Source organism: Alexandromys fortis, unplaced genomic scaffold (assembly GCF_014885135.2).
Source record: "Alexandromys fortis isolate MF-2015 unplaced genomic scaffold, M_Fortis_MF-2015_v1.1 scaffold_63, whole genome shotgun sequence".
NCBI lineage: Eukaryota > Metazoa > Chordata > Mammalia > Rodentia > Cricetidae > Alexandromys > Alexandromys fortis.
In genome coordinates, this window is record NW_026067953.1 from 9,977,091 (window position 1) to 10,001,230 (window position 24,140).

The 24,140-nt window shown below is 49.4% G+C and overlaps 1 protein-coding gene across 2 annotated transcripts in view; it reads right to left on the bottom strand.

Annotated features, from left to right (window-relative positions):
• Nucleotides 1-354: 354 nt before the first annotated feature.
• Syne3 (spectrin repeat containing nuclear envelope family member 3) overlaps nucleotides 355-24,140 on the bottom strand; it is a 79,791-nt gene continuing 56,005 nt past the window's right edge. For both annotated transcript variants that reach the window (XM_050151557.1, XM_050151558.1), the window contains 10 exons: nucleotides 23,779-23,961; nucleotides 21,753-21,896; nucleotides 20,233-20,367; nucleotides 16,331-16,492; nucleotides 16,030-16,202; nucleotides 15,442-15,571; nucleotides 13,625-13,783; nucleotides 9,803-9,952; nucleotides 8,408-8,446; nucleotides 355-2,423 (listed from right to left, as the gene is read on the bottom strand). In XM_050151557.1, the coding sequence (XP_050007514.1) occupies nucleotides 2,214-2,423; nucleotides 8,408-8,446; nucleotides 9,803-9,952; nucleotides 13,625-13,783; nucleotides 15,442-15,571; nucleotides 16,030-16,202; nucleotides 16,331-16,492; nucleotides 20,233-20,367; nucleotides 21,753-21,896; nucleotides 23,779-23,961 (1,485 nt within the window). In that variant the 3' untranslated portion in view covers nucleotides 355-2,213. The remainder of the gene's footprint in view (nucleotides 2,424-8,407; nucleotides 8,447-9,802; nucleotides 9,953-13,624; nucleotides 13,784-15,441; nucleotides 15,572-16,029; nucleotides 16,203-16,330; nucleotides 16,493-20,232; nucleotides 20,368-21,752; nucleotides 21,897-23,778; nucleotides 23,962-24,140) is intronic.

Here is a 24,140-nt window from a genome sequence, read left to right on the forward strand (position 1 = left end):
GGTGTCTATATCCATTTTAAGCAAAAGAAGTTGTGTCTGAAAAGCACCCAGAAATGGCTAGTATGTCATATTCCAGCTATATTCATATGAAAGTAATAAAAATATCAATCCCCTCTGTTAAAAAAGTTATGCAAACGAGCAACCCACAGTATCACTGACAATAGTTAAAAATACAATGTTCTCAACCACCCCACCACCCACACATCGCAGCTTCACCCTCCCCAGCATTTGCCACGAGACAGGGCTACATTCATAGTAAACAGCTCTCTTTTCTGTTTTCTCTTTATTTCTCATAAGTTCTAAGGATGGAACCCAGGACCTATACCTGTTGGCCAAGTGTTCCACCTCTGAGTCGTGCCCTAGCCCTCTTTTTTTTTTTTGGAAGGAAAATATGAAGAGGTTGTGCTATCACTTGAAGACTGGTGACCAACCCACTTATGGCTTTATAGGCTCTTACTGTGTGGCTATGGGTAAGTGACTTCCCTTCTCTGGGCCTCAGGTTTCTCACCTGTGAAATGGGGAAGTAGAAAAGGAAGCGTTGATGTCCTTTGCCACAGTTCTGACTAAGTGGACCAATGGCCTTAGTGAGCATCAGGATTCGGCAACCTGGGTCTGAGGTCAGGGTTCACCAATCGTTGATTTCCCAGCAAAGTGGCTGGGTCCAGGGGAGGCCTTTTGGCTGAGGTTACAGATCAAGCAACAACCCCTAAGGTGTTGTATTCCTGCTAGTCAATGCCCAGCCTTTCCTAGGTTTTGTGCTAAGATGGAAGCTGTACATGGTGTAGCCTGATGCCAGCTTGGGAGGGACTGTGTGTGTGTGTGTGTGTGTGTGTGTGTGTGTGTGTGTGTAAGGGTGGTGACCTTTGAGTAGGGTCCCTCTTAGGGCCTCAGTATTTGTCGTGTTTAAAGTGCCTCTCCGGTTCTTTAACACTGGTTGTGCCTCTGATGGCTAAGCCTGAGGGTATCCACACCTTACAGACAAATTCCATCTGTTAAAAAGGGGGCATTAAGAATTTTCTAAAAATTCTAAGAAAAAAAAGTGTCAGTTTAGGTCAAACCTGATCCAGTTTTAACCCTCTTAGGAATCATTCCAGCATTCCCTGGTTATGTTTCCAGCCTTGGGCATAGCCTGGAGTCACACCAGATGCATCCCACATGTGCCTGGAACCCACTTTGCCTGCTCCTGCTTGGTTCTTGGTGGTGAGCCCTAGGCCCACGGGGGAAGAAGGTAGGACTTGCCCAGCCCTGTAGACCCACCAGTCCGCACAGTTCCTTCTCAGAAGGGAAGAGAGACCCCTTCAGATGGCCTGAGTCTTCTCTGCCTCATGTAGGCCTGTGTTCCCACTCTGCCCTCAGTTCATACCCTAGCCGGTAGAAAACCTAACAACAAAATGACACAGGCCTCCTGGGACTGGCACAGGCCACTGGCAACGTACTTCACCCTTGTGCATCAGAATAAAATGCCAAGTTCGTCTTCCTTTTTCTTTCTCCTGGAGAAAACACACAAACAAAACCCCAGCCACTTCCTGAAGACACAGGGTCACGGTTATGGTCACGGGCATTCCTCACGGTCTGTGCTATCAGTGGCTGCTGCGTGGGGGTGGAGTGCTAAGCACCATTGCTCTGTGGCACACTGTCCTTCCTTTACAGGTCTTCTGCTCCTCTCTCGGTGTCCCCCTGTCCCCCCTGTCCCTCTGTCCCTTGTCCGGCCTCACTGCTCTGACTGTGTCTGCGGCTTTAACCTAGTCACATGCACAAGAGCCCTAGGACTCCGGTTCTGCTCAGGTACGCTCACAGCTCGGAGACTTCTGCACTGACGCCTGGATTCCTGGGTGACAGGTCATCATAAAAGTAATGTGTGGTTTCTCCTGTCTGCCAGGGATGACAGGAGGCTAAGGCACGAGTGTCACAAATCCCATTAGGGAAACACACTGCTGGGGACTCCCGTAGGCACAAAGAAACATCGAGTCTGAAGTTATCTACACTGAGCATATACATACACACATATAAAAATTCTGTACATCATTTTCTAACCACACATAGTACACGTTCAGTATAAATAGACAGAAATGACATCGTAGAAAAAAGCAAGTTTGTTCTGGGAACGGATGCAGCATTTAGACCGCGACTGTTCTGGGTGTCTGGTCTGTCCAGCTTCCCCCCAAAGCCAGCCTCAGAGGGACTGCAGAACGTCACCTGTAGGCCCCAGAGGACTAGGTGGGCGGGGGGCCATTGTACCGAAGCATAAGAGCGAAGGAGCGGGCGAAGTTGTTGGCCAGGGCGCAGCTGCGCTCTTCCTCCCCGGCCGGCAGCAGGAAGAGCAGCAACAGAAGGAGCAGGAGCAGGAGCTGGAGTGGCAGCGCCACCCGGCAGGCTTTCTGTAGGAGAGAGCAGGGATTCCGCCACCGCCTCTGCTGTCGACTCTGTGAACCAAGGCAAGATACACGGTGAGCGACTAGGAGGTTCAAGAGGGAATGGGGCAGGGGGACATGCTGGATACTGTGTGACCACAGCTGCACAGTCTGCCCACTGGGAAGAGAGCGGCGATGGTTAGTCTTGGCTACCAAGAGTCACTATGGAAACAAGCCTCTGAGTACGTCTATGAGGGAATTCTAGATCCAGTTGAGGTGGGAAGACCCGTCTTAACTGTGGGTGGAACCAGCTCAAGGGCTGAGATCTGGACTGAATAAAAAGGAGAAACCCTGTCTTGAAGGAAGGAAGGAAGGAAGGAAGGAAGGAAGGAAGGAAGGAAGGAAGGAAGGAAGGAAGAGAGGGAAAGAGAAAGAAAGAAAGAAAGAAAGAAAGAAAGNGAAGGAAGGAAGGAAGGAAGGAAGGAAGGAAGGAAGGAAGAGAGGGAAAGAGAAAGAAAGAAAGAAAGAAAGAAAGAAAGAAAGAAAGAAAGAAAGAAAGAAAGAAAGAGAGAGAGAAAGAAAGAGAGAGAGAAAGAAAGAGAGAAAGAAAGAAAGAAAGAAAGAAAGAAAGAAAGAGAAAAAGAAGAAAACATTCAACATCCATCTCTCTCTGCTCCCAGACTGTGGACACAGTGTGACCAGACACCATGACTCCGTACAAGGGAAGTCCCCACTGTTCCCCACTGTACCCTCAAATCCCTCCTTAAGTGGCTTTTGTAATTTTTCACAACAGTGAGAAAATTAAGACATGCAGCTGATGGTTTTGCCAGCCACGAGGATCTCTGCAGTTTCCTTAAACCATTCCAGGATTCGAAAGGACACGGCACAACAGAACCATAGATTTGGCCAGGGACGACACAAGCCCTTGGCTGGTGGACCCACAGCCCCAAACTCACAAAGACTTGACTTAGAAAGCAACACATACTCAGAGGAAACCATACTTCCATTTTGAATTTTTAACCCTCAGCTGTGACAACTATCCTCTACCACGGGAAGCCGACTGATGCCTTCCAAGGTTGGTATCACTGTACCCCACCCACCCCAGGCACCTGCTGGAAGGCAGCCATTAACTTACTACCAAGAAATAAAGCAACCGACTTCCCACAGGGCAGGGAACCCTGATTGCTCTTTGGGCTTTCAAGGGAGGGGGACTTGATTGGGGGAGGGAAATGGGAGGCGGTGGCGGGGAAGAGACAGAAATCTTAAATAAATAAATAAATAAATAAATAAATAAATAAATAAATAAATGAAATAAAGCAACCAATGCCAGAATACACTCGACTGAACAGCCTCCACAAAGGAGATGGGATGTTGTGGCTCAGTAGGTAGAGTGTGTGCTGGCATGTATGATCCTAGCTGGATCCCTAGCACTGGGTAAGTGGGTATGGTAGCGGCCACCATGACACTGGGTAAACAGATATAATAGCGTCCACCGTGACACTGGGTGAGCAGGTGTGATAGCGTCCACTGTGACACTGGGTAAACAGGTATAATAATATCCACCATGACACTGGGTGAGCGGGTATGATAGCGTCCACTGTAACTCTGGCACTCAGGAAGTAGAGGCAGAATTAGAAATCCAGTTTCATCCTCACAGTGAATTTGAGGCTAGCCTGGGCTATGGGAATCTCTGGGAAGGGAGGAAGGGAAAGAGAGAAGGTGAAGAAGAATGGAACAAAAATCTAAGTTCCAGCCAGGGGAAAGTGTAAAATAAGTTATGTATCTTAAAACCATGGGAATACGATCAGATAGTGCCACTCCTGGGTGGCACCACACATAGGCGAGTGCACCAAGAGCGCCTTGGCACACTGTGCCTGCCCCCTGCAAACTGGAGAGCAGCAGCTCAGGTCAGCTCAGGGCTCCAGTGCAAAGACTGTTTTCAGGGAGGGCGACACACGTCCCAGGCCACAGCGGGGCTTGAGGTGACTCACGGCCCGGCTGGGCTGCCATTCAAGCGGCAGCTACGATTTGTGTGTCTGAGTGCTGCAGGCAAGCATCCACTGGCACCGAGCTGGCTAACACGCTGGCAGTACAAGTTTAATAAATCTTAATTACTCTGTTTATGCAAACAAACAGGCTGAAGCTGCTGACGCAGCTGGAGCCTCAGATGACTTGAGGCCTGGGGGGAGTAAAGGAAGTGTGGAGAATCAACCGCACATACATCATGAGCTCCACAGTGGGTGTCTTTCTTCCCTGTGGGCTGAAAATAACACACAGAAGGGTTTGAAGTTGGTGCGATTTCAACTTCTGCAGAAGGCACTTCTGTTCTACCTGGCTGGCCTCTGTGTGTGTGTGTGTGTGTGTGTGTGTGTGTGTGTGTGTGTGTGTGTGTGTGCATGTATGTGCACAAGTACACGTGTGCATATGTGTATATGTGCATGCTCATGTGATTTTATGCACATGTGTGTGCACCTGGGTGTGCACACATGTGTGGAGTCCTATCATATGTGCACATACCTAACCTAAGCTAAAAACACATGAGGACTATGAATTTGGGTTTTGAGCGTCCCATAGAGACTTATGAGTTACAGAACGGTTCTCCATGCTAGAGTATTTGGAGGAATGGAATCCTTAAGAGGTGGGGTGACGGATGACTCAGCTCTTGCAAAGGACCTAGGTTCGATTCCTAGCACCCACAGGGCAGTTTACAACTGTCTAACGCCAGTTCCAGGGCCTCCAATGCCCTCTTCTGGCCTCTAAAGGCATTGCATGCATGTACTGCACAGACACAATGCAGGTGAAACACTCAAGCACATGAAATAAGTAATAATGATGAAGGAGGTGGGACCCATTGGAGGACCCTTAGGTCATTAGGGGGTGTGTCCTTGAAAAGGATCGTGGATCAGACCTGGGTCTTCTCTTCCTCTTCTTTGGCTTCCTGGCCATGAGGTGGGTAGTTTTGTTCCACTTCATGTTCCCACCATAATGTATTACTTCATTAAAGGCTCAAAGCAACAGGGACAACTGACCATGGATGGGAAACTGTAAAACTTGTGGGCCAAATAACCCTTCCCTCTTTATAAGTTGATTTTCTCAAGCATTTTCTAATAGCAACCAAAAACTGACTAATACAAGATCTCTGTGTCGCTGCTCTTTCTGGAAGGAGGAGGAGGAGGAGGAGGAGGAGGAGGAAGAGAAAGAAGAAGAAGAAGAAGAAGAAGAAGAAGAAGAAGAAGAAGAAGAAGAAGAAGAAGAAGAAGAAGAAGAAGAAGCAGCAGAAGCAGTGTTCACACGCCTCTGAGAATCAGGTCCTCACATACACGACATTTAGAGCCTGCTATGTGCCAGTTGCTTGGAAGGAAACTTCCTGCCTTTAGTTTAGAGGACTCATTTCCGCCATTGCAAGATCATGGTCAAGTAATGTCACACACACCAGTGACTGAGCCTGGATCTGAATCCAGAGCATAAAACACCAGTTCTCAAAGTGTGGTCTCTGAACTAGAAGTATGAGCAACACCTGGGACTGAGTCAGAAATACAGATTTACAACCTATCTAGACCAGTGGATCAGAAGCTCAGGGCTGGGCACAGCCATCTGGGTTCACAAGCCATCCTAACTGTCTTTGAATATCAAGCCGCCATGCATAGCTTCCTTCTTTCTAGGAAGCTGAGGTTTATTGGCTTAAAAGGAAGCCAGAACTGAAGTCAGCATCTTATACACCTACCTGTGAAACACAACACGGATAAACACATAAACCTCCTAGTTAGTATTGCCAACAGTACAATGGCTGCCATCTCCTAGCTGTAGTTAAACAGGGCTATTTGGTGACGACTGGGGTTGTGAGCTCTCGCGGTTGCTCCAGAACCCTCTGACACAGAGATGGCCAAGCCCCAGCTCTGCAAAGATGTTCCTGCCGCTCTGCACCCACCAGGTGCACACGCTCAAGGATGGCACACTGTAACTCTTTGGCTGGCTGATGGGTTTTGAGCACATTAACACTGAGTCATCACTGACTCGGCATTGACGACATAAATGAACAACGAGAAGTCAGAGGAGACCATGACCGTGCCAGGGATCTGGATGCAGCCACCACTTAGAATCTGTCTGACAGAGGTGTGCAATCCATGACCCACAGGTCACGTGCACCCCAGGGTAGCTAGGGACGTGGTCCAAAACTCGTTGTAACTTTGTAGGAGATGTTATGTCTCAGTGTCGAGAGGTCGGCCACCTCTGACCAACTCTAGCCTAGGCTGCGTGGATGGAGACTCCTAACCATGGAGGAACTTAAAGTGAAGTAACAACAGGCAGATTGAATACTGGGACTTCCATCTTCCACCAGGGGCCACCAGGCCAGGCAGTCCGGACCACCTGCCCTTTCCAAACCTCCTTTCCTAGTCCCTGAGGTTCATACCCTTCTGAACTAAGGAGAATCCTGGGCGAGACATGTCTGCCTTGGTGTATTTTGGTTCGCACAGTCTCCAAAATTAATTCACAGAGTAAATTAAGACAACATTGACATTTCCACTTCACACATGGGAAAGGGAACCCTAAGGCAAGGTGATTTGTCCAAGGCCATAAAGCTGGTTGGCAAAGGGCCCTGGGTGTAGTCTTGGTTCATAATAAGTCCTACCTGATCCATGAGTCACCCATTCTCCTGGAGTTGCCAGAGGCCAGGAATGGATTCAGGGAGCCCGCACCTGGGATTTAGACTCTGGGGAATGAGGATCTGACGTGACTCCAGGTTCTGTGAGCCAGAGTATGCTGGGGGCTCATGTCACTACAGTCGATGTTAGACAAGAAATCAAGGGCAGCACTGGGGACAGCAAGGGACAGGAATGGGGAAAAGGGTCCCAGGGATGCTCCTAAGGTACCCTGTGAAAAGTTAAACCATAGCTGTAGAGACCTGAGGGCTGATGCTATTGGCTGTCACAAGCCTGGTGGACACGCCAGCTCCTTGCGCCATTTCCCCCCAGGCTTAGAGCTGAGCTAAGCATGCTACTTGGTGTCAGTGTTGGGGTAAAATGAGATGCGCTAGCCACAAGTGTCCTGATTGGAATCGAAATATCCCCAGAGGCTCACAGTTTTGACTGCTTGGTCCCTAGCTGGTGGTTCCTAATAAGGGAAGGTTATGGACCACGTGGGAGTTAGGGCCTAGCTGGGTCATACCAGGTCTGGGTCCTCAATTTCTCCCTCTTCTCCTCTCCCTTTCCCTCTCTCCCCCTCCCCATATTCCTCATCCCCTCCCTCAACATCTCACTTTTTCTCTCCCTTCCTGGTTGGTCAGGAAGTGGAGAGCCATCCTCTGCCACAGGCTCCCAATACAAAGACAGACTACCCAGGCACAGAGTCCTGACGACTGTGGCTGCATGCTCTGAAACCCTGAGCAAAAGCAAATCCCTTCTCAAGGTTTTGTTTCTGTTAGATATTTGGTCAAAGCATAAGAAATGGAACTGAGACTCCCTAGAAACCAGTCCTGGCACACAGAGTTCGGGCAGTGGGTGCGCCACCTAGAGGCAGGAACTGGTACTGTTCTCACTTTAGCTGTGACAAACATGGGGGGTGGGGGGTGGGAATCACGGGCCTGGTAGAGCAAAGGACTCCACCACTCCTTTCTAATGTGTACCCTAGGACCAAAGACGCCACACAATCCAATTTCCCCAGAATATTCCAGGCTCCTGAGTCAGTCCTGGTTTACACCTGCTGGTACAGTAATCAAAGCAGTATCTAGCCGATAATCCAGTATCCAGTGTGTTCTGGGTCTGAATGACAAATGTAAGGGTCCCTCTTCCATTGTGGTGTGTGTGTGTGTGTGTGTGTGTGTGTGTGTGTGTGTGTGTGTGTGTGTGTGTGAAGGCTAATCCACACACTCTTTTCAATTCTTTCCTGAGGCTGGGGCTTCCTGAGAACACATACCTCGGGACCCAAACCCATTACAACCCAAACTTGGTTCTTTATCCGTGCACCTTCAGATGTCATGGAACATTCTAGAAAATGCAGACACCCTGCCCCAGAATCACAGGTCTTTTAGCTGCGTGGAGCAGACGGCAGACACATACCTTTTGGAATGCAATCAGCTCCTCTGGAGAACTCTGCGTCTGTTATTTTAGGGAATGGAAAGAAATGGGTAAAAAAATCAGCAAGGCACGTAAAACTTCAACCCCAGCAGAACCCGTAGGAGAATATCCATATTGTCAGGGGAGTATTTCGTTAAAATTTCTGGTCATCTGGACAACCTGCGCCAGCAGGGGATTCTGTTTAATGAGCTTTTTAACACACTTCAGGTCCAGGTGGCACTGTCTGGATGGCCTTGGCCAGGGCCGGGATGTGGCCCAGCTGGCTTGGGCTGGGCTGACACCTAGTGGCCAAACTGGCAGTTGTGGGGCAGGAAAAGCCTGGAGTGCCCGAAAGGGAGGCTTGAGGCGGGCATTTCACCTATTCCTTCCTGGACCTAGGAAGCTTAACTTCTTTGTCTTGCCGACATCATCAGTGCAGGGTGAAGGATACCTCTTCTCCTGTATAGGTGTGTCAGGAGACCACAGTATTTAACAAAGGCTATCATTACCCATGGTTTGCGTAGGAGACAGGAAGTCCAGGAGAAAAAAAAATGCTAGGCCAAGGTCAGAGGAAGAGAGGACTAACTCTCAGGACTGCTGGCATCCACCCACGCATCCCAGCATCCACATCACGCATCCCAGCATCCACCCACGCATCCCAGCATCCACCCATGCATCCCAGCACCCACCCACGCATCCCAGCATCCACCCACGCATCCAAGCATCCACCCATGCATCCCAGCACCCACCCACGCATACCAGCATCCACCCACGCATCCCAGCATCCACCCCACGCATCCCAGCATCCACCCCACGCATCCCAGCATCCACCCCACGCATCCCAGCATCCACCCACGCATTCCAGCATCCACCCACGCATCTTAGCATCCACCCACACATCCCAGCATCCACCCACGCATCCCGGTATCCACCCCATGCATCCCAGCATCCACCCCATGCATCCTTGGCATCTAACCCACACATCCCTACAGCAGCACCACATCCCAGAGATTTAACAGAATGTTGCCTCTGCAGGGAAGATCTGTGACCCGAGTTTCTAGCATTGGGGTCAGGGGTAGGACTCAGTTATCCCCTCTGGAGAATGGGGTGCAGAGGTTCCAGCAGAAGGTGGCTCTAGGACCAAATGGGAAATGTACATAAAACTCTAACATGATGGGAACAAGAGATCCGGACACTGTTCACAGAACTCCAGCGTCACCAGGAGGTAAGATGGACAAAGAATGACCTAAGTGGAGTGCCTGAGACGCAGGTGTGCCCCTCACTTCTTCTGAGCAGTCACACTGGCCTGGTGTATGGAAGCACCAGGATGCACTAAATAGATCCAGCTCTGTCTCTCCCAAGCTTCCTGGATCCCCACCCTTTACCCGCAGCACCTACCAGCAGGTGGCCAGAGTCCTTGAGCTTGGATTTGTACAGCATCCATCGATAGCGCAGATCTTCCAGCTCATTGGAGGGGTCCCTTGCTGGCCTGCAATGGAGCAGGTTCTCAAATAGATGCTGGCCTTCTGGGATTCGTGCCTCTAGCTCCTGAGAGAAAAGGTAGCGTCATGCCATGGCTACCCTGTAGCCCAAGAGCCCCACCTGGCTGAGAAGGAGATGCCAATCAAGTGCTACCTGAGGCATGCTGGGAGATGTGGACAGGACCAGTAAAATGAGACTCTCACCCATGCAAGTTTTTTAAAAAAATGCTTTTAGGGTAGGAGAGATGGCTCAATGGTTAAGAGTAATCACAGCTCTTGAAGAGACCTAGGTTCAATTCTTAGCACCCAAATGTTGACTCATTTAACTTTAGTCCCGAGGGATCTGATGCCCTCTTCTTTGATCCAAGGGTACCAGACACACATGGGATGCACAGGCATGCATGCAAGCAAACACTCACACACATAAAATAAATATTCTTTTTAAAAATTGGTCTTAGGAGTGTTTCTTTTATGTGTATGCATGTTTTCCCTGCACATATGTATGTGTATCAAGATTGTGCCTGGTGCCTGCAGAGGTCTGAAGAGGGCGTCAGAGACCCTGGAATTGGAGTCATGGAAGGTTGTGGGCCACCATGTGGATGCTGGGAACTGAACCCAGTCGTCCGTGAGAGCAGCAAGTTCTCTTAACCTCTGAGCCGCCTTTCCAGCTTTCATCTATGCACCCGGAATGTTAGAGAACATCCCACAGTGTTTACCTTTAACACCGACATTCCAGGACCACAAGAGGTTTGTCACAGTGGTCACCATCACAAAGTGATCACCGTGGACATGCCACCTGCTGGCATTGCTGAGACCGGCAGCACTGATGTTGAGTTGGGGAGACTGCGGCTCTCCCCTGGAGTCCTGAGAGGAGGAGTGGGATGGAGGAGAGATCTACAGGCTGGAGCCTAGGCTTCAGCCCCAGCCTGGACCCTGGCTAGGCTGCTCAGAATTTACCATGCTGCAGGCTGGACGAGAGGTCATGTTTGACATGATTGGAGTGAAGGGCGGGCAACAGATCTGAGCGGGGAGGTAGGTGGTAAGACTTGCTGTGATGCGCAGCCCCATCAGCAGGATGAGCTATGCACTGAGAACACATTGCAGTGTCTAAAGCCATCAACAGGCTAACAAATAGGAGAGGCTAGTCAGGACAAAACGCAGCCAAGGGGTGGAAGTGCAGCTCAGGGCAGAGCACTTGGCTAGTGTGTCTGAGGCCCTGGGTGTGATCCCCAGCACTGTAAACAAAGATCACAGAAGCTCTGGGGATGGATGAGAACCCAGAGAAGCGAGGCCTCTGTTCAGACCTCCTTCTGCTCTTAGGACTTTTACCAACTTAGAGGGAATAATACCAGCTTTGAAAACAATCTGTGTTTCCACAGCCTCCCAAGGGTAAGGTGGTGAAAGCGAAAGCCTGGGCTCTGCAGAGGAAGGGAGTTATAAGTGATTCCCTTTGTAGATGGGATGCCTTCAGGCTTACGCTCAGAGTAAAGGGAACCATAGTGAATCTGAACCTTGAGGACAGGTACAGCCTAGCTCCAGATCATCTTAGTGGGCCAGGGAACTACAAGACTTGAACTTGGACTCAGTAGCCTGAGAATCTTAGGCCCCCTGCCTCTGGGAAATATCAAACAAAATTCCCTCTGGAGGAAGAGATTATCCTAAGTCCCAAATTAGTTTTTATGTGTATTTTGTTCAGGACAAAAAGTAACCACACAATAATACATGGCACCAAGAATGAGAAGCAGAAATATGTGACAGAGATATTCCTAAACAGCTGGAGATATCAGAACTATTAGACAGTGTAATTATGATGGGCTACAGTTTAAAGAATTAAAAGACCAGCTTAAACATGTCATCAAGGATGTGATAAAAGCCAGAGAATGTAACCAACCAGATCAGAGGGACCCAAATACAAGCTCTAAAACTGATCGCTATGACAACCAACGTTAAGACCTTCACAGACATATATAATAGCAAATGAGACACAGCCAGAAAGACCATTAGTCAAGTGGAAGCCAAGTCAGAAAAAAAATATTCAGAATTCAACACTCTGAGTCAAGGGTGAAAAATACACAAAAGAAACAATGAGACAAAAATATACAGTGGGAAGAAAAAATTGTAGATTCCATTGACATATGGGAAAAAGTCATCAAGGCAAAAGTGATATTTTAAGAGATCTTGTCAGATATTTTTTATAAAGAGTCCATACCACAAATGCAGTTCAAATGATTGCCAATGAGGCAGGATACATAGGAAGAAATTTGGACCCTAAAATATCACTGAGATTTCACATAAATAAAGGAGAAGAGACACAGCGTGGGCTTGATTAGGGAGTCTTGGACAATGGCTTAGGTTTGAACTCCATACTAAAACTTTCTTGGGGGGCGGTTAAGGTCAGATTAGTGGTTCTGTTGGGTCATGACTGCCTGCAGAAGCCATGACCTGGTGACAGTCCACCAGAAAAGAGAGCAGGGAGGAAGCTGCTACCATAAACAGGTGATCAGTAAGTGCAGAGGACACAGAAGCATCCAGGAAGGGGACTCCAGAAGGGTCTGGTGACTGCCATGGGTTGAATGATCATCCCTTCCCAAACCCAAGCTGACAGTAATGGAAGATGGGATCGTTGAGAGATGACCTGGCCCGAGGGTGGGGTTAACAACCCTTAGGGGCGGGACTACTGCTGCCATGAAAAGGCCTTTTTTACACCCTTTGCCTCTTTGTGCCTCCTCCATCTTTTGGCCATATGCTGACTCAACAAGGAGACCTTGCTAGGTTCTGATACTTGGACTTTCTAGCCTTTGGAGTGGTGAAATTCTCATTTGTTATAAATTACTCAGTCTGGAGTATTTCATGATAGCAGTAGACGCAGACCAAGACTGTCCAACAGGATGTCCGACAGGATGGCAGGAAGGGGAGAGCAGTGGTAGACTGAATACAAGTGTGGGGTTCCCTTCCCCTGTCCACCATACTTTGACTTTACATCAAGGGGTGGAGTCTCTTTTCTCTTCCCTTGATCCTGAGACAGTCTGTTGACTTTCTTTGTACAGCATAACACAGAAGAATCTGTGTGACCCTAGCATGCAAACTTTTAATCTAGGCATCCAAGGGCCTTTCCCGTTCCTATAGGCTTTTTTATACTCTGCAGCTACACGGAGCAGTCTGGGCTGTCCCATATGAGAATGAGACATGCATGGTTCATGTCCTGTTTGTTTCCACCAACTTCCAGACCCCCGCCAGGGTCACCTAGCTGTTCCACATCCAACAAAAAATAAAGTTGTCCAACAAATGTGTCTTGGACCCGAGAACTGGCAGAAACCAAGCTGAGCTCAAATCACCAAGTGTCAAAATCATGAGTTAAACAATAGCTGTTGTTTTAAGCAACTTGCTGTCATGGTGTTTTATGATACAGTGACAGCTAACCAATACCAGGGTCAAGCAATCCATGGTGTTATTTTTCAAATAGAGAAATATAAAGTGGATGGATGGGTACATGCACAAATGTATGATTGATGGATGGATGCATGCGTGCATGGATACATGAATGCATGGATGGATAAATAGATGCATGGATAGACAGATGCAATGAAAAATTAGTTCTAAACTATTTGAACCAAAAAATAAAATATAAAATGATTACTTAGACTTAGGTTGGCTTACAAATAGCTATTAAGTATGACCTCCTTCATTTGAGGAACTTCTGGTGGCATGGACCCCATGAGGATCATTCCTTGGAACAGACCTGCAGCTTCATCTCTCTGGTCCTCAAGTCCTTGGCTGTGGCTGTTCTCATTGTGACGATTGCAGCTAGCTTGGAGTTTTCAACCTGCAGCCACTGTTCAAAGTCCCTCAGGAGCTGGGAATAATCTTCATAGAGGTCATGTTCTTCCGGTAGGTTTGCCTGCAGGCAAGCATGTGATTAGATGTGAGAAAAGCCTGCTGGCCATGGTTACTGGGGAAAGCAAAAGGATGAAGATGAGGACAGGGGACCTGGATGGCATGGCAGAGGCTCAGAGGGATGCTGAAGGGGTCACACTATTAATCCATATTTAGAAGGCAAGAGCATCTTTCACCATCCCCTCTCTGGAGCTCCAGAAGCTGTCATCATCCTTGACCAGGACACCTACCCAGTGGTCATTGTCCTTGACCAGGACACCTACCCAGTGGCCATCATCCTTGACCAGGATACCCTACCCAGTGGTCATCACCCTTGACCAGGACACCTACCCAGTGGTCATCATCCTTGACCAGGACACCTACACAGTGGTCATCGTCCTTGACCAGGACACCTACCCAGTGGTCATCACCCTTGACCAGGACACCTACCCAGTGGTCATCACCCTTGACCAGGATACCCTACCCAGTGGTCATCACCCTTGACGTCTACCCAGTGGTCATCATCCTTGACTCCTACTCAGTGGTCATCACCCTTGGCACCTACCCAGTGGCCATCATCCTTGACTCCTACCCGTGGTCATCACCCTTGAATCCTACCCAGTGGTCATCACCCTTGACCAGGACACCTACCCAGTGGTCATCACCCTTGACCAGGATGCCTACCCATCCTGAAAGTGGTCATCTTTCCTCCATTCTTGTGGACATGTAGACAGAGCAAAATGAAAGTCAGTCCAGTCAAGTCCTTTCCCTATCCCTAAGTGGTGCCTCACTCTTTCCTGATGTGGCCGGAGGGCCCTGGGCTCCAGTTCTACAGGCTCCTGAAGGTTGAACTGTCTTCCTCCTTCTCTACTGGTGCAGCCTGCAGCTGCATCTCAGCACCTTGAACTCACCCTCCCTCTGGGTCTCTGTATATATTACCCCCTCTCCTGAGAACATGCCTGCTGTGGTTTGAATGATAATGGTCCCTAGAGCCTCATATATTTGAATGCTTGGCTCCCAGTTGGTAGACTGTTTGGGAAGAATTGGTAGCATGCCCTAGTTGGAGAAATTGTATCACTGGAGGGGAGCTTTGAGGTTTCAAAAGAACCAGGCCAACCCGATAGCTCTTTGTGCCTTGTCCTATGGATGAAGATGTGAGCTCTCAGCGATTGCTCCAGCATCATGCCTGCTTGCTGTAGCCATGCTCCTTGCCATGATGGTCCTGAACTCTAACCCTCTGGAACTGTAAACGGTTTGCCTTTTTTAAGTTACCTTGATCATAGTGTTTTGTCATGGCAATAGAAAAGTATTTAAGACAATGCCTCTCCTGCTCAGTCTTGAGGGTTCAGCGGATATTTCAACATTCCTAGAAGGGCTTCTTTACCCCAGAACTGGGTATAGCATCTAGCCTAGATGCCAGCATATGCTACACTTTTTAAAGCCAGGGGATCAGATAAGCGAGGGTCAGTCTTGTCCAGGTGTGTTCCTGACCTTCTGGAGTGATCCTGTAGGACCTCTGAAATCTTAGGCCCCCCAAGACTCTCAGTTCTCTAGCAAATGGTTGCTTCTGAGGTCACATCAGGGGCAAGTAACAAGAAAGTAGATACATCCTGTGAGCCGAACTGTGCTGGAGGCCCCTACCTCCTCAACTGACATCTCCCAAAGCCTGTGAGACAGACTCACCCGACGCCGCTGCCTGGGAATGGGGTCTTGGGGGTTGATGAGAAAGCCAGCCTTTGGAATATTGTTGGTGAAGATAGGTTTCTTTCCCGTGTCCACCTCTGTTGTCTGCAGCTGCTGGTTTCTGATGAGACTGGAAAGGCAAACGCACTTCCTCAAGGCGGCTGTGTGATGAGAATCTATTGCATCCCAGGAGAAGCAATAGTACCTGGGGCACCACGAAAACTTTGGGGATTCACTACTACTCTTAAGAACTTAGCAGCCACCTTTGGGGACAGTCAGAAGATCCCAGACATGTTCATGCTATTTCTTACATTAAATTCATCTTACCATACGAGCGAGGTACATATACCTATGGATGCAGATAAAGAAGTAAGCTCAGGCAAGAACAGACTGGAGGCTAACTCCCTAGTGAGGGAAGCTCTCCAGTCCTCAGAACCCTACCAGAACCACTAATTGGACAAAAGGTGTGGATATCCCCAGGTTCCTGGTACCATACCTGGTACACATCCCCCAGTCATATGCTCTCAGGACCCTAGGTGGTGAGGAGGCATTGTCTGGGACAAAGTGGGGAGCAAGGAAGGCCCTTACCTCAGCAGATTCTCCTCCAATAGCCGCAGGGCCTGCCAGGACTCCATCAGCTTCCTCAGATCCTCCTGGACCATGGCCACCCCCTCTGGGGAGGACTTCTTCATCACAAGCTGGCCCAGTGCTTGGAGCAGGGACAGCTGGACCTCTTTCTCTGGAATTTCAGCCAGTAGCCTCTGTGGGACACATGGATAGACACACATGCATGTGAGGTACTAATTTGGGGGAGTCTCTGCACCCCAGTATGAAGGACATGCAGAAGGCTTTAGGGGATTGCAGGCGAAAGGATGAACCAACATCTTACCTCAAGTCCAGCCTCTTGGGACTCAGCATCCCATGGACGCACGTCCCCCTGGTGTGACTCCAGTGTCTGTGTGACCATGGTGATCCACTGTTGCAGCTCCGACAGCCGGTGGCTGAAGGTGCAGTGCTCCCGGACGCTCTGCTGACAGCTGTCCACGAGGTCCTGTGGTACAGCCAGGAGGGCCAGGAAGTCTGAATGCTGCTTGAGGCAGACTGCAAACAACACCCCAATTCTCCTAGGTACCTAGGCCTGTCTACACGCCCCCCACAAGGATCAAGGACCATTCCAGAAGATGGGGTAGACAGGATGTAAGGGCCAGAGATGGGAAGGCTGCTTTGACGTGAGACAGCGGGTAAACACATGAGCTCACAGTAGCTGTAGCTACAAAACCGAGCCAGTTAGCATTACAGCTTGGGTAGAAAGGGGCTCGCGAGGCCGCACCCCTAGCTGTCGGCAGTTGAAGGTTGCCGGGGAATGAGGAGTTATTTCTTCTTTGGGGTGCAGCTTCTTGTAGGCAGTGGGTGGCCCCACACCTCGCCCCGTGTGGGCAGCACTAACTACTCAGTGGATAACAACTTTTAAATAGGAAAAGGGCAAGAAGGTGGGGTGGGGACATGCTGGGGTGGTTTGGGAGGAGTGGGGGGAGTGGTGGGGATATGATGAAGATTCATTGTATGCATGTATGAGATAGCTTACATATAAGAGAATAACTTAAAACAGTCTTTAAAAAGAATGGGCAGGCTGTGACCCCCTGCAGCATTGTGGAAAAATCTGTAAATCTTGTGTGGAGGGCTGGAGCAAAGAGCTTTGAGGTCAGGGCTGTCTTCCAGGGTAAGTGATGGACAGAACAAAGGGGTGGGGCATAAGGCAGGCTGGTGGCACCCTAGGTTTTGTCTGGGGGTGCTTTCATGGATTTGTTTGTTCTTTATGATTCGTTGAGCCATGCCAACATGCTTTTTTTTTCTGTATATGATTATGATTCTATATAAAGGCTTTCAAGGCTACCTTGCTTTCTTTTCTTTTCTTTTTTTTTTTTTTTTTTTTTTGGCTCCATTCCTGGATCCTGTTTCCTGGGGCCTGTCAGTTTCTCAGAAGCCTGAATCATGAGCCTTTCTCTTCCTTGTCTCCAAGAAAACTGGGCACTGTCCTCAAAAGGATGGCCATTCTCCATTCTTCTGGTCCCCTTGCCTGGGACTCTGTGAACCCCCTTTTCAGCCCACCATGAGCCGTTCTCACTGTAGGGCCTCATGCCTCTGCGCTGGACTTCTAAAGACCCTATCTCCCTGTATCCTCCCCCCCCCCCCCCCCCCCCCCCCCCCCCCCCCGCCGCAAAAAAAATCACTGGCAAAGATATGGATGCCAGGCCCCTGCCAAGGGGCTCTAAGTCCAATGTGGGGCTCAGAATTCCACACATTGGACCTGCCTTCAACACCCCATCAAAGAGGGCTGGAGAAATGGCTCAGAGGTTAAGAGAACTAGCTTCACTTCCAAAGGTCCTGAGTTCAATTCCCAGCAACCACATGGTGGCTCACAACCATCTGTAGTGAGATATGCTGCCCTCTTCTGGCCTGCAGGGACATATGCAGGCAGACTACTGTATACTTAATAAATAAATAAATCTAAAAAAAAAACCCCATCAATAGCCTCAAACATTTGCTAGGCCCTATTCCTTTGCATCCGTAGTGCCAGGACCTGGGTACCAATACTAGCTAACCATCCCTAATAGCATCCTGACATAGGGGCCTGTGGCCTCTGACAAAGAAGCATGTTCCCTGTGGATGTGATTGTCAATCCTGCTTGCCAGCTTGACCTGAACTAGAATCAGCACGGAAACAGTCTTTGAAGGATTGTCTAGAAACGATTGGCCTAGCTCCTTATTTGGATATAGCTTTTGGAGTTGATATTTGCAGTTTCTAGGGACTTCTAGAAGGTGGGAACAGTGTCCTATTTGTCTCTCTATGCCCTTTTCTTACCCCTGAGACGACAGAAGCAAGTTTACTGAGCAGAATTAGCGAATTCATCCAGACCCAAGGTTGCTTAGGCCAACAGGGCTCCTTCGGTCCTCAGTGTATGGTAATCATCATGTTTCCATGTAAGGGGCTCCCACTCTGTGGAGGGAGGAAGACATCCCTGCCCCATGTCTCACAAAATCCTCTCATGCCCGTCCATCTCCACGGGGACTAAAAGCCTATTTGCCATGGCCCAGGATAGGGCTCTATGGTAGTCTGGATGTAATTGGCCCCAATAAGCTCAAAGGGAGTGGCACTATTAGGAGGTGTGGCTTTGTTAGCGTGGGTATAGCCTTGTTGGGGGAAGCGTGTCACTGTGGAGACAGGCTTTGAGGTCTCCGATGCTCAAGCTACACTCAGTGTAGATCTAGTTCATTTCCTGTGGCCTAAAGAACACTCAGCTCCTTTTCCAGCACCATGTCTGCCTGCACGCTGCCACGTCCCACCATGATAATGGACTAAATCTTTGAACTATAGCCAAGCCCAATTATATGTTTTCCTTTCTGAGAGTTGCTGTGGTCAGCTCCAGAGAATTGGGAGTGTGGGGGGCAGGGGCAGGGTGGAAGCGGAGAAGGGAGGAAGGAAAGGGAGTGGGAAAATATATAGCTCAATAAAAACAATTAAAAAAAAAAAGAGTTGCTGTGGTCACGTGTCTCCTCACAGCAGTAAGAACCCTAACCAAGACAGGTTCTAACGCCACACACAGGTGCAAGGGAGTCTTTGAAGTTCTAAAGAGGCCACTGGCTTGTCTGGGCACACACCCATCTTATACACAAAACTGCGCTTTGGTTTGGTCAAGATTTTAATCTCACTCCTTAGAGGTGATGCTGGGCGTGCTGCCTGGCATGGCGTCAGTGGCTGTGGCATGAAAGGAATATTTCCTGACTCTCCTTGTGGCCGGAGCTTAGCTAGCTGTAGCCACTTACATGCGACATGTCTCTTTCTTTTTTTTTTTTTTTAAAGATTTATTTATTATGTACACAGTGTTTAGCTTCCATGTATGCCTACAGGCCAGAAGAGGGCACCAGATCTCATTACAGATGGTTGTGAGCCACCATGTGGTTGCTGGGAATTGAACTCAGGACCTCTGGAAGAGCAGTCAGTGCTCTTAACCTCTGAGCCATCTCTCCAGCCCTACAATGTCTCTTTAAGAGTTTCTTTCCATTTTAGACATTTCTAAATGGTCTGTGAGAGTACTGTGCCCACCTGTTATCAGGATGGCAGAGAAGGTGTTTGCTATGGAAACGGGGCATACAGGGCCAGGTGGGACGGAAGAAGTTAGCCGAGCAATGGGTTTTCTTGAGGTGTCGCCAGGGATCAGCTTGAACTCCGTGATGATTTAATTAAAAAGCAGAGTCAAGTCTGTCTGAATCAGGGTGTGTCGGGAGCCTGGAGCCTGCATCTCTGCTTGTCTCCATCCATTGTGTAGACGGCTGGGATTCTGAACATCCTACTGGAGGAAGTAGAACCGATCCTGGGCACCAGAAAGTGCTCGTGAGGCCACTAGAGGGCGCTGCAGACAAGGCTCTGAGGCCACCAGGGCTAGGGGGACACAAACAACTGTGTACCCACACAGGCAGAAGGGACAACCCAGCCTGTGAGTTCACTCCTGTGGCCCCCATCACAACCTGAAACCCTGGCGTCGCTCACTTGCTGTCCTTCCTCCCAATCCTCAGGAAAGCAAGGCCCTGTCTGTCAGTGTGCACTGTCTCCCCCATTAGAGCCCAGAACAGCAGCCGGCATACAGAAATCGCTCAACAATCAGAAATTACACAAATGAAGACGAGGAGAAAGAAAGATGGAAAGGAATGGAGGATGGAAGGAGAAAGAACCCAGGAATATAGGATTCTAAGACCTGGCCCTCACTTCTCAGGCCCTTCCCTGGTCCCTTACCTCCAAGGACCTCTTCAGGGCTTGCTGGTCAGAGGAAATCTGGTCCACTTTGTGCTGGTGGTTAGAGTTCCCCTGGGCAAGAGGCCGCACAGCCTCTATCTGTGTCCCCAGATCAAGGCCTTCTTCCTGCAGCCCCTGTGACGGAGAAGAGCAAGTGAGGTTGGCCACCTGACCCTCCACCCAGAAGACCCTCCACCCTGGAGACCCTCCCACCCAGAAGACCCCATCCCAGAAGACCCTCTGCCTAGAAACCCCTCCATCCAGAAGACCCTCCACCCAGAAGACCCTCTACCTAGAAGACCCTCCACCCAGAAGACCCATCCCAGAAGGCCCTCTACCCAGAAGATCCCCATCCCAAAAGTCCCTCTACCCAGAAGACCCTCCACCCAGAAGACCCATCCCAGAAGACCCTCTACTCAGAAGAGAAGACCCTCTACCCAGAAACCCCTCCATCCAGAAGATCCTCCACCCAGAAGAACCTCTATCCTGGAGACCCTCCACACAGAAGACCCTCTATCCTAGAGACCCTCCATCCAGAAGACCCTCCACACAGAAGACCCTCCACCCAGAAGACCCTCTATCCTGGAGACCCAGTGGAGTGGGGGCTCTGAGTACAAGAGTCCCTAGTTGGGGTTCCCAGAATAGCACTCTCCCTCTATCAGTGGCTGCAGCACTTGGGTGGTCCAATAGATTCCTTTTCAGGGCAAATGAATCTTTAAAATTCAGACACAAATATTCCAGGGCACTATTAAAATAAACTCCAGGAAGACCAGACAGCATCTTGGGAAAGAAACTCACGTCTGGACTCTCACTTGGTGATCACTGGCTGTTAGGAAGAATTATAACCACTTCAGTGTTAAAGCCTCAAATGTGCCACGCTTAATGTTTTCCAGAGAACGCTGTCAGCTTATACAGGAACCGTGTTTGGGTTTGAAACAATAAACATTGTGTCATGTGCATGATAAAAACCAGTAAAGCTCTCCAGCCAGCCAGTGATTACCAATGACCCGCCTGCATGCAGTTCACACATGATATAAAACATTGCTTCCTAATCGCAAAATTGGTTTATTCAACTGAAAGTCTCAGGGCTCACCAAAAATAGTTCATACGACAGTTAGTTCTCATTGTCAACTTGACTGGATTTGGATCACCTAGGACACCTCTAGGTGTGTCTATGGGGATTAACGGAAGAGGGAAAACCCATACTGAATGTGGACGATGCCACCCCATAGGCTGGAATCCCAAACGGAGTAAAAGGAGAGCAGGACTGAGTACCTTGTTCAAACTTCGGAACCCACGCACAAACAAAATAATTGCTTGTCGCCCCGTTAGGCTCCAGACCTAGCGGCTTTGCGGTGCTAACAGCCCCGCTGAGCCCAGGAACTGCCAGCTGAATAAGCAGATTCTACTGAGACCCGGGAGTCAGGTCTGGGGTCAGGCTGGGCACTGCTTTGCAGCTTGCTGCCAGCAGGGGGAGCTCCCGCGCAGTCAACAGTGCGCCAGGTGACAGAGCCACTCACCTGCAACCTTAGCAGCTGGACCTGCTTTCCAGGAAGGTCCCGCTGAAGCCCTTTCTCTGCTTGGATCCTGGCTTGGAGGTCTAGAAGCTTCCTGTGTAGGGGGTCAAAAGCCACCCCGAAGTCCTTGTGCTGGACGAGCAGGCTCTGCAAATACAAATGAAGCATTTTTCTCACAGCGCCTGGGAAGAGCCGACAATGCTGCTCTCTCAGTACTGGCTCCTGATCCACCTTCTCCAGGAAGCACTCCCTGATGGAACACTCTAGTGTTTTCTTACCACACTTTAGCCATGGTCCTCGAGAACAGCCCTCCCCCATATTCCAAGTCTCACCGGAAGCTTGTTTGTAAATAAGGTTTTATTAGACCGCGGTCCCGCCTACACATTTCCTTTTGATTCTCTGATATAGAGGCGGAGCTGGGCCAACTGCCTGAAAAACACTGGCATCTTCACTGCCTGAGTGCATGCAGCAGCAGCAGCCTCAACAGCAGCAGCAGCCGCAGCCTGAAGACCAGAGGTTCTCAACCTTTGGATCGAGACCCCTTTGGGGTTAAATAAACCTTTCACAGGGTTCACCTAAGATGACTGGAAAACTCAAATATTTATATAGTACTAGTAAAATTACAGTTATGAAGTAGCAACAAAAAAAAATTTTTTTGGTTGGGGGTCACCACAACATGAGGAACCGCATTAAAGGGTCGCAGCACTGGGAAGGTTGAGAGCCACTGATCTAGAACTTTGCTGAGACCACTCTGCAGCCGCCTCCTGTAACTAACTAGCAGCAGCCGCAATGGGGAGAGTGCAGACCTCACTTCCTTTCTGGTTTCCCCAGCTCCTGCAACCCTGCCTCATCCTGCTGAAGTGAGAATTGTTGGCTTGGTGTCAGGTGATGCAGCCTGAACCCTGACCTTGCCATCATAAGACACCTGACATTCTCCTCACCTGTAAAACAGGGAAGCTGGCAGCACCTCCCCCACGGTGTCAGCTGGACAAAGAGTAGCAGGTGCCTGGCCCAGAGCCAACACCTGTAGACCATAGCTATTATTATCATCAATACTGGTCACTTGGCAAATATTTGGCAGCTAGAACTGGCTGTCTGCAGAGTGCCAAGCCATTGCTTTGACTTATTGCAGTCAGAAGCATGCCATTAATAGAATTCACTAGCTGTGGAATAATCTTTTAGTACACTGTGAATATGTATTACCCTCATTGGTTAATAAAAAACTCACTGGCCAATAGCTAGGAAGAAAAAGGTTTGACAGGACATGTGGTCAAAAAGAGAGCCTGGGGAGAAGAGGGAGGAACTGCCAGGAGACAAGGAGAGAAGCAAGATGGCCATGTCATGCGATAAAAGGTACCACTATGTGGCAGAGCTTAGATACAACATATGAATTAATTCAAGTTGTAAGAGCTAGTTAGCAATAAGCCTAAGCTATCGGTTGAGCGTTTATAATTAATACTAAGTCTGGGTGGTTATTTGGGATCTGGCCAGCAGTCCTGATGAAAAACTCCACCTACATTCACTCCTGGGATCCTGGAGGGTTAAAGTTAGCGGGCCCTTGTATCTGCATTTTCTACTACATTTAGTTTATTTATGTATGTGTGTGCTTGCACATGTTGCACACATATAAACATGTGGAGGTCAGATGACAGCTGTAGGAGTTAGTTTTCTTCTCCTACCATCTGGACCCTGGGGATTGAAATTGAGTGGAGGCTGAGCAGCAAACACCTCCACTAGCTGAGCCAACTCACCCACCCCATCTTTGCTTGCCCATCCGCTCTGCAGAAGATGGGGTGGCCTGATTGAAATGTAGGGTTATGAGTGACCAGCAGCAGACAGGTGACTAGGGAGCCAGTTAGAGGGGTCACGTGAAAGTCTTGCCCTGTCTATGGACACAGAACCCAAAACTGTGGGTAACAAAGGCATCTATCCAGAGCCACGGGGAAGGGGGATGAGGCTGAAATCAGGGTAACAAGAAGGGCTGTGCCCGCCCCATGGCCACACTCCAGGGCGGAGCTCTGATGCTCACCTGCAGTTTGCTCTTCCTCTGCAGAAGGCTGTTATGCAGTAAGTCTCGGTCCCTCACAGAACTCGCCACCTGCTCCAGGAGAGCGGCTGCTCTCTCCTGGCCAAAGATGCTACCGAGCAAGTCCGTCTTCAGCTGCAGCATCGCCAGCTGCTCTTTCAGGCGGGAGCTTTCTGCTAGGGCTGCCTGTGGGAGACAAGGGACCATGCCCGTCAGACAGCCAGGTAGGCCCAAGCTCACACCGTTTCCTACCGTTCCTGCAATGGAGCCATGTGTCTGCGGGCGTTGGAAGAAGCAGCACAGTAGAAACAGACTGATGGAAATACATTGGGAGGCCCTGAATTTCAGGATCCATGTTGGTTGTC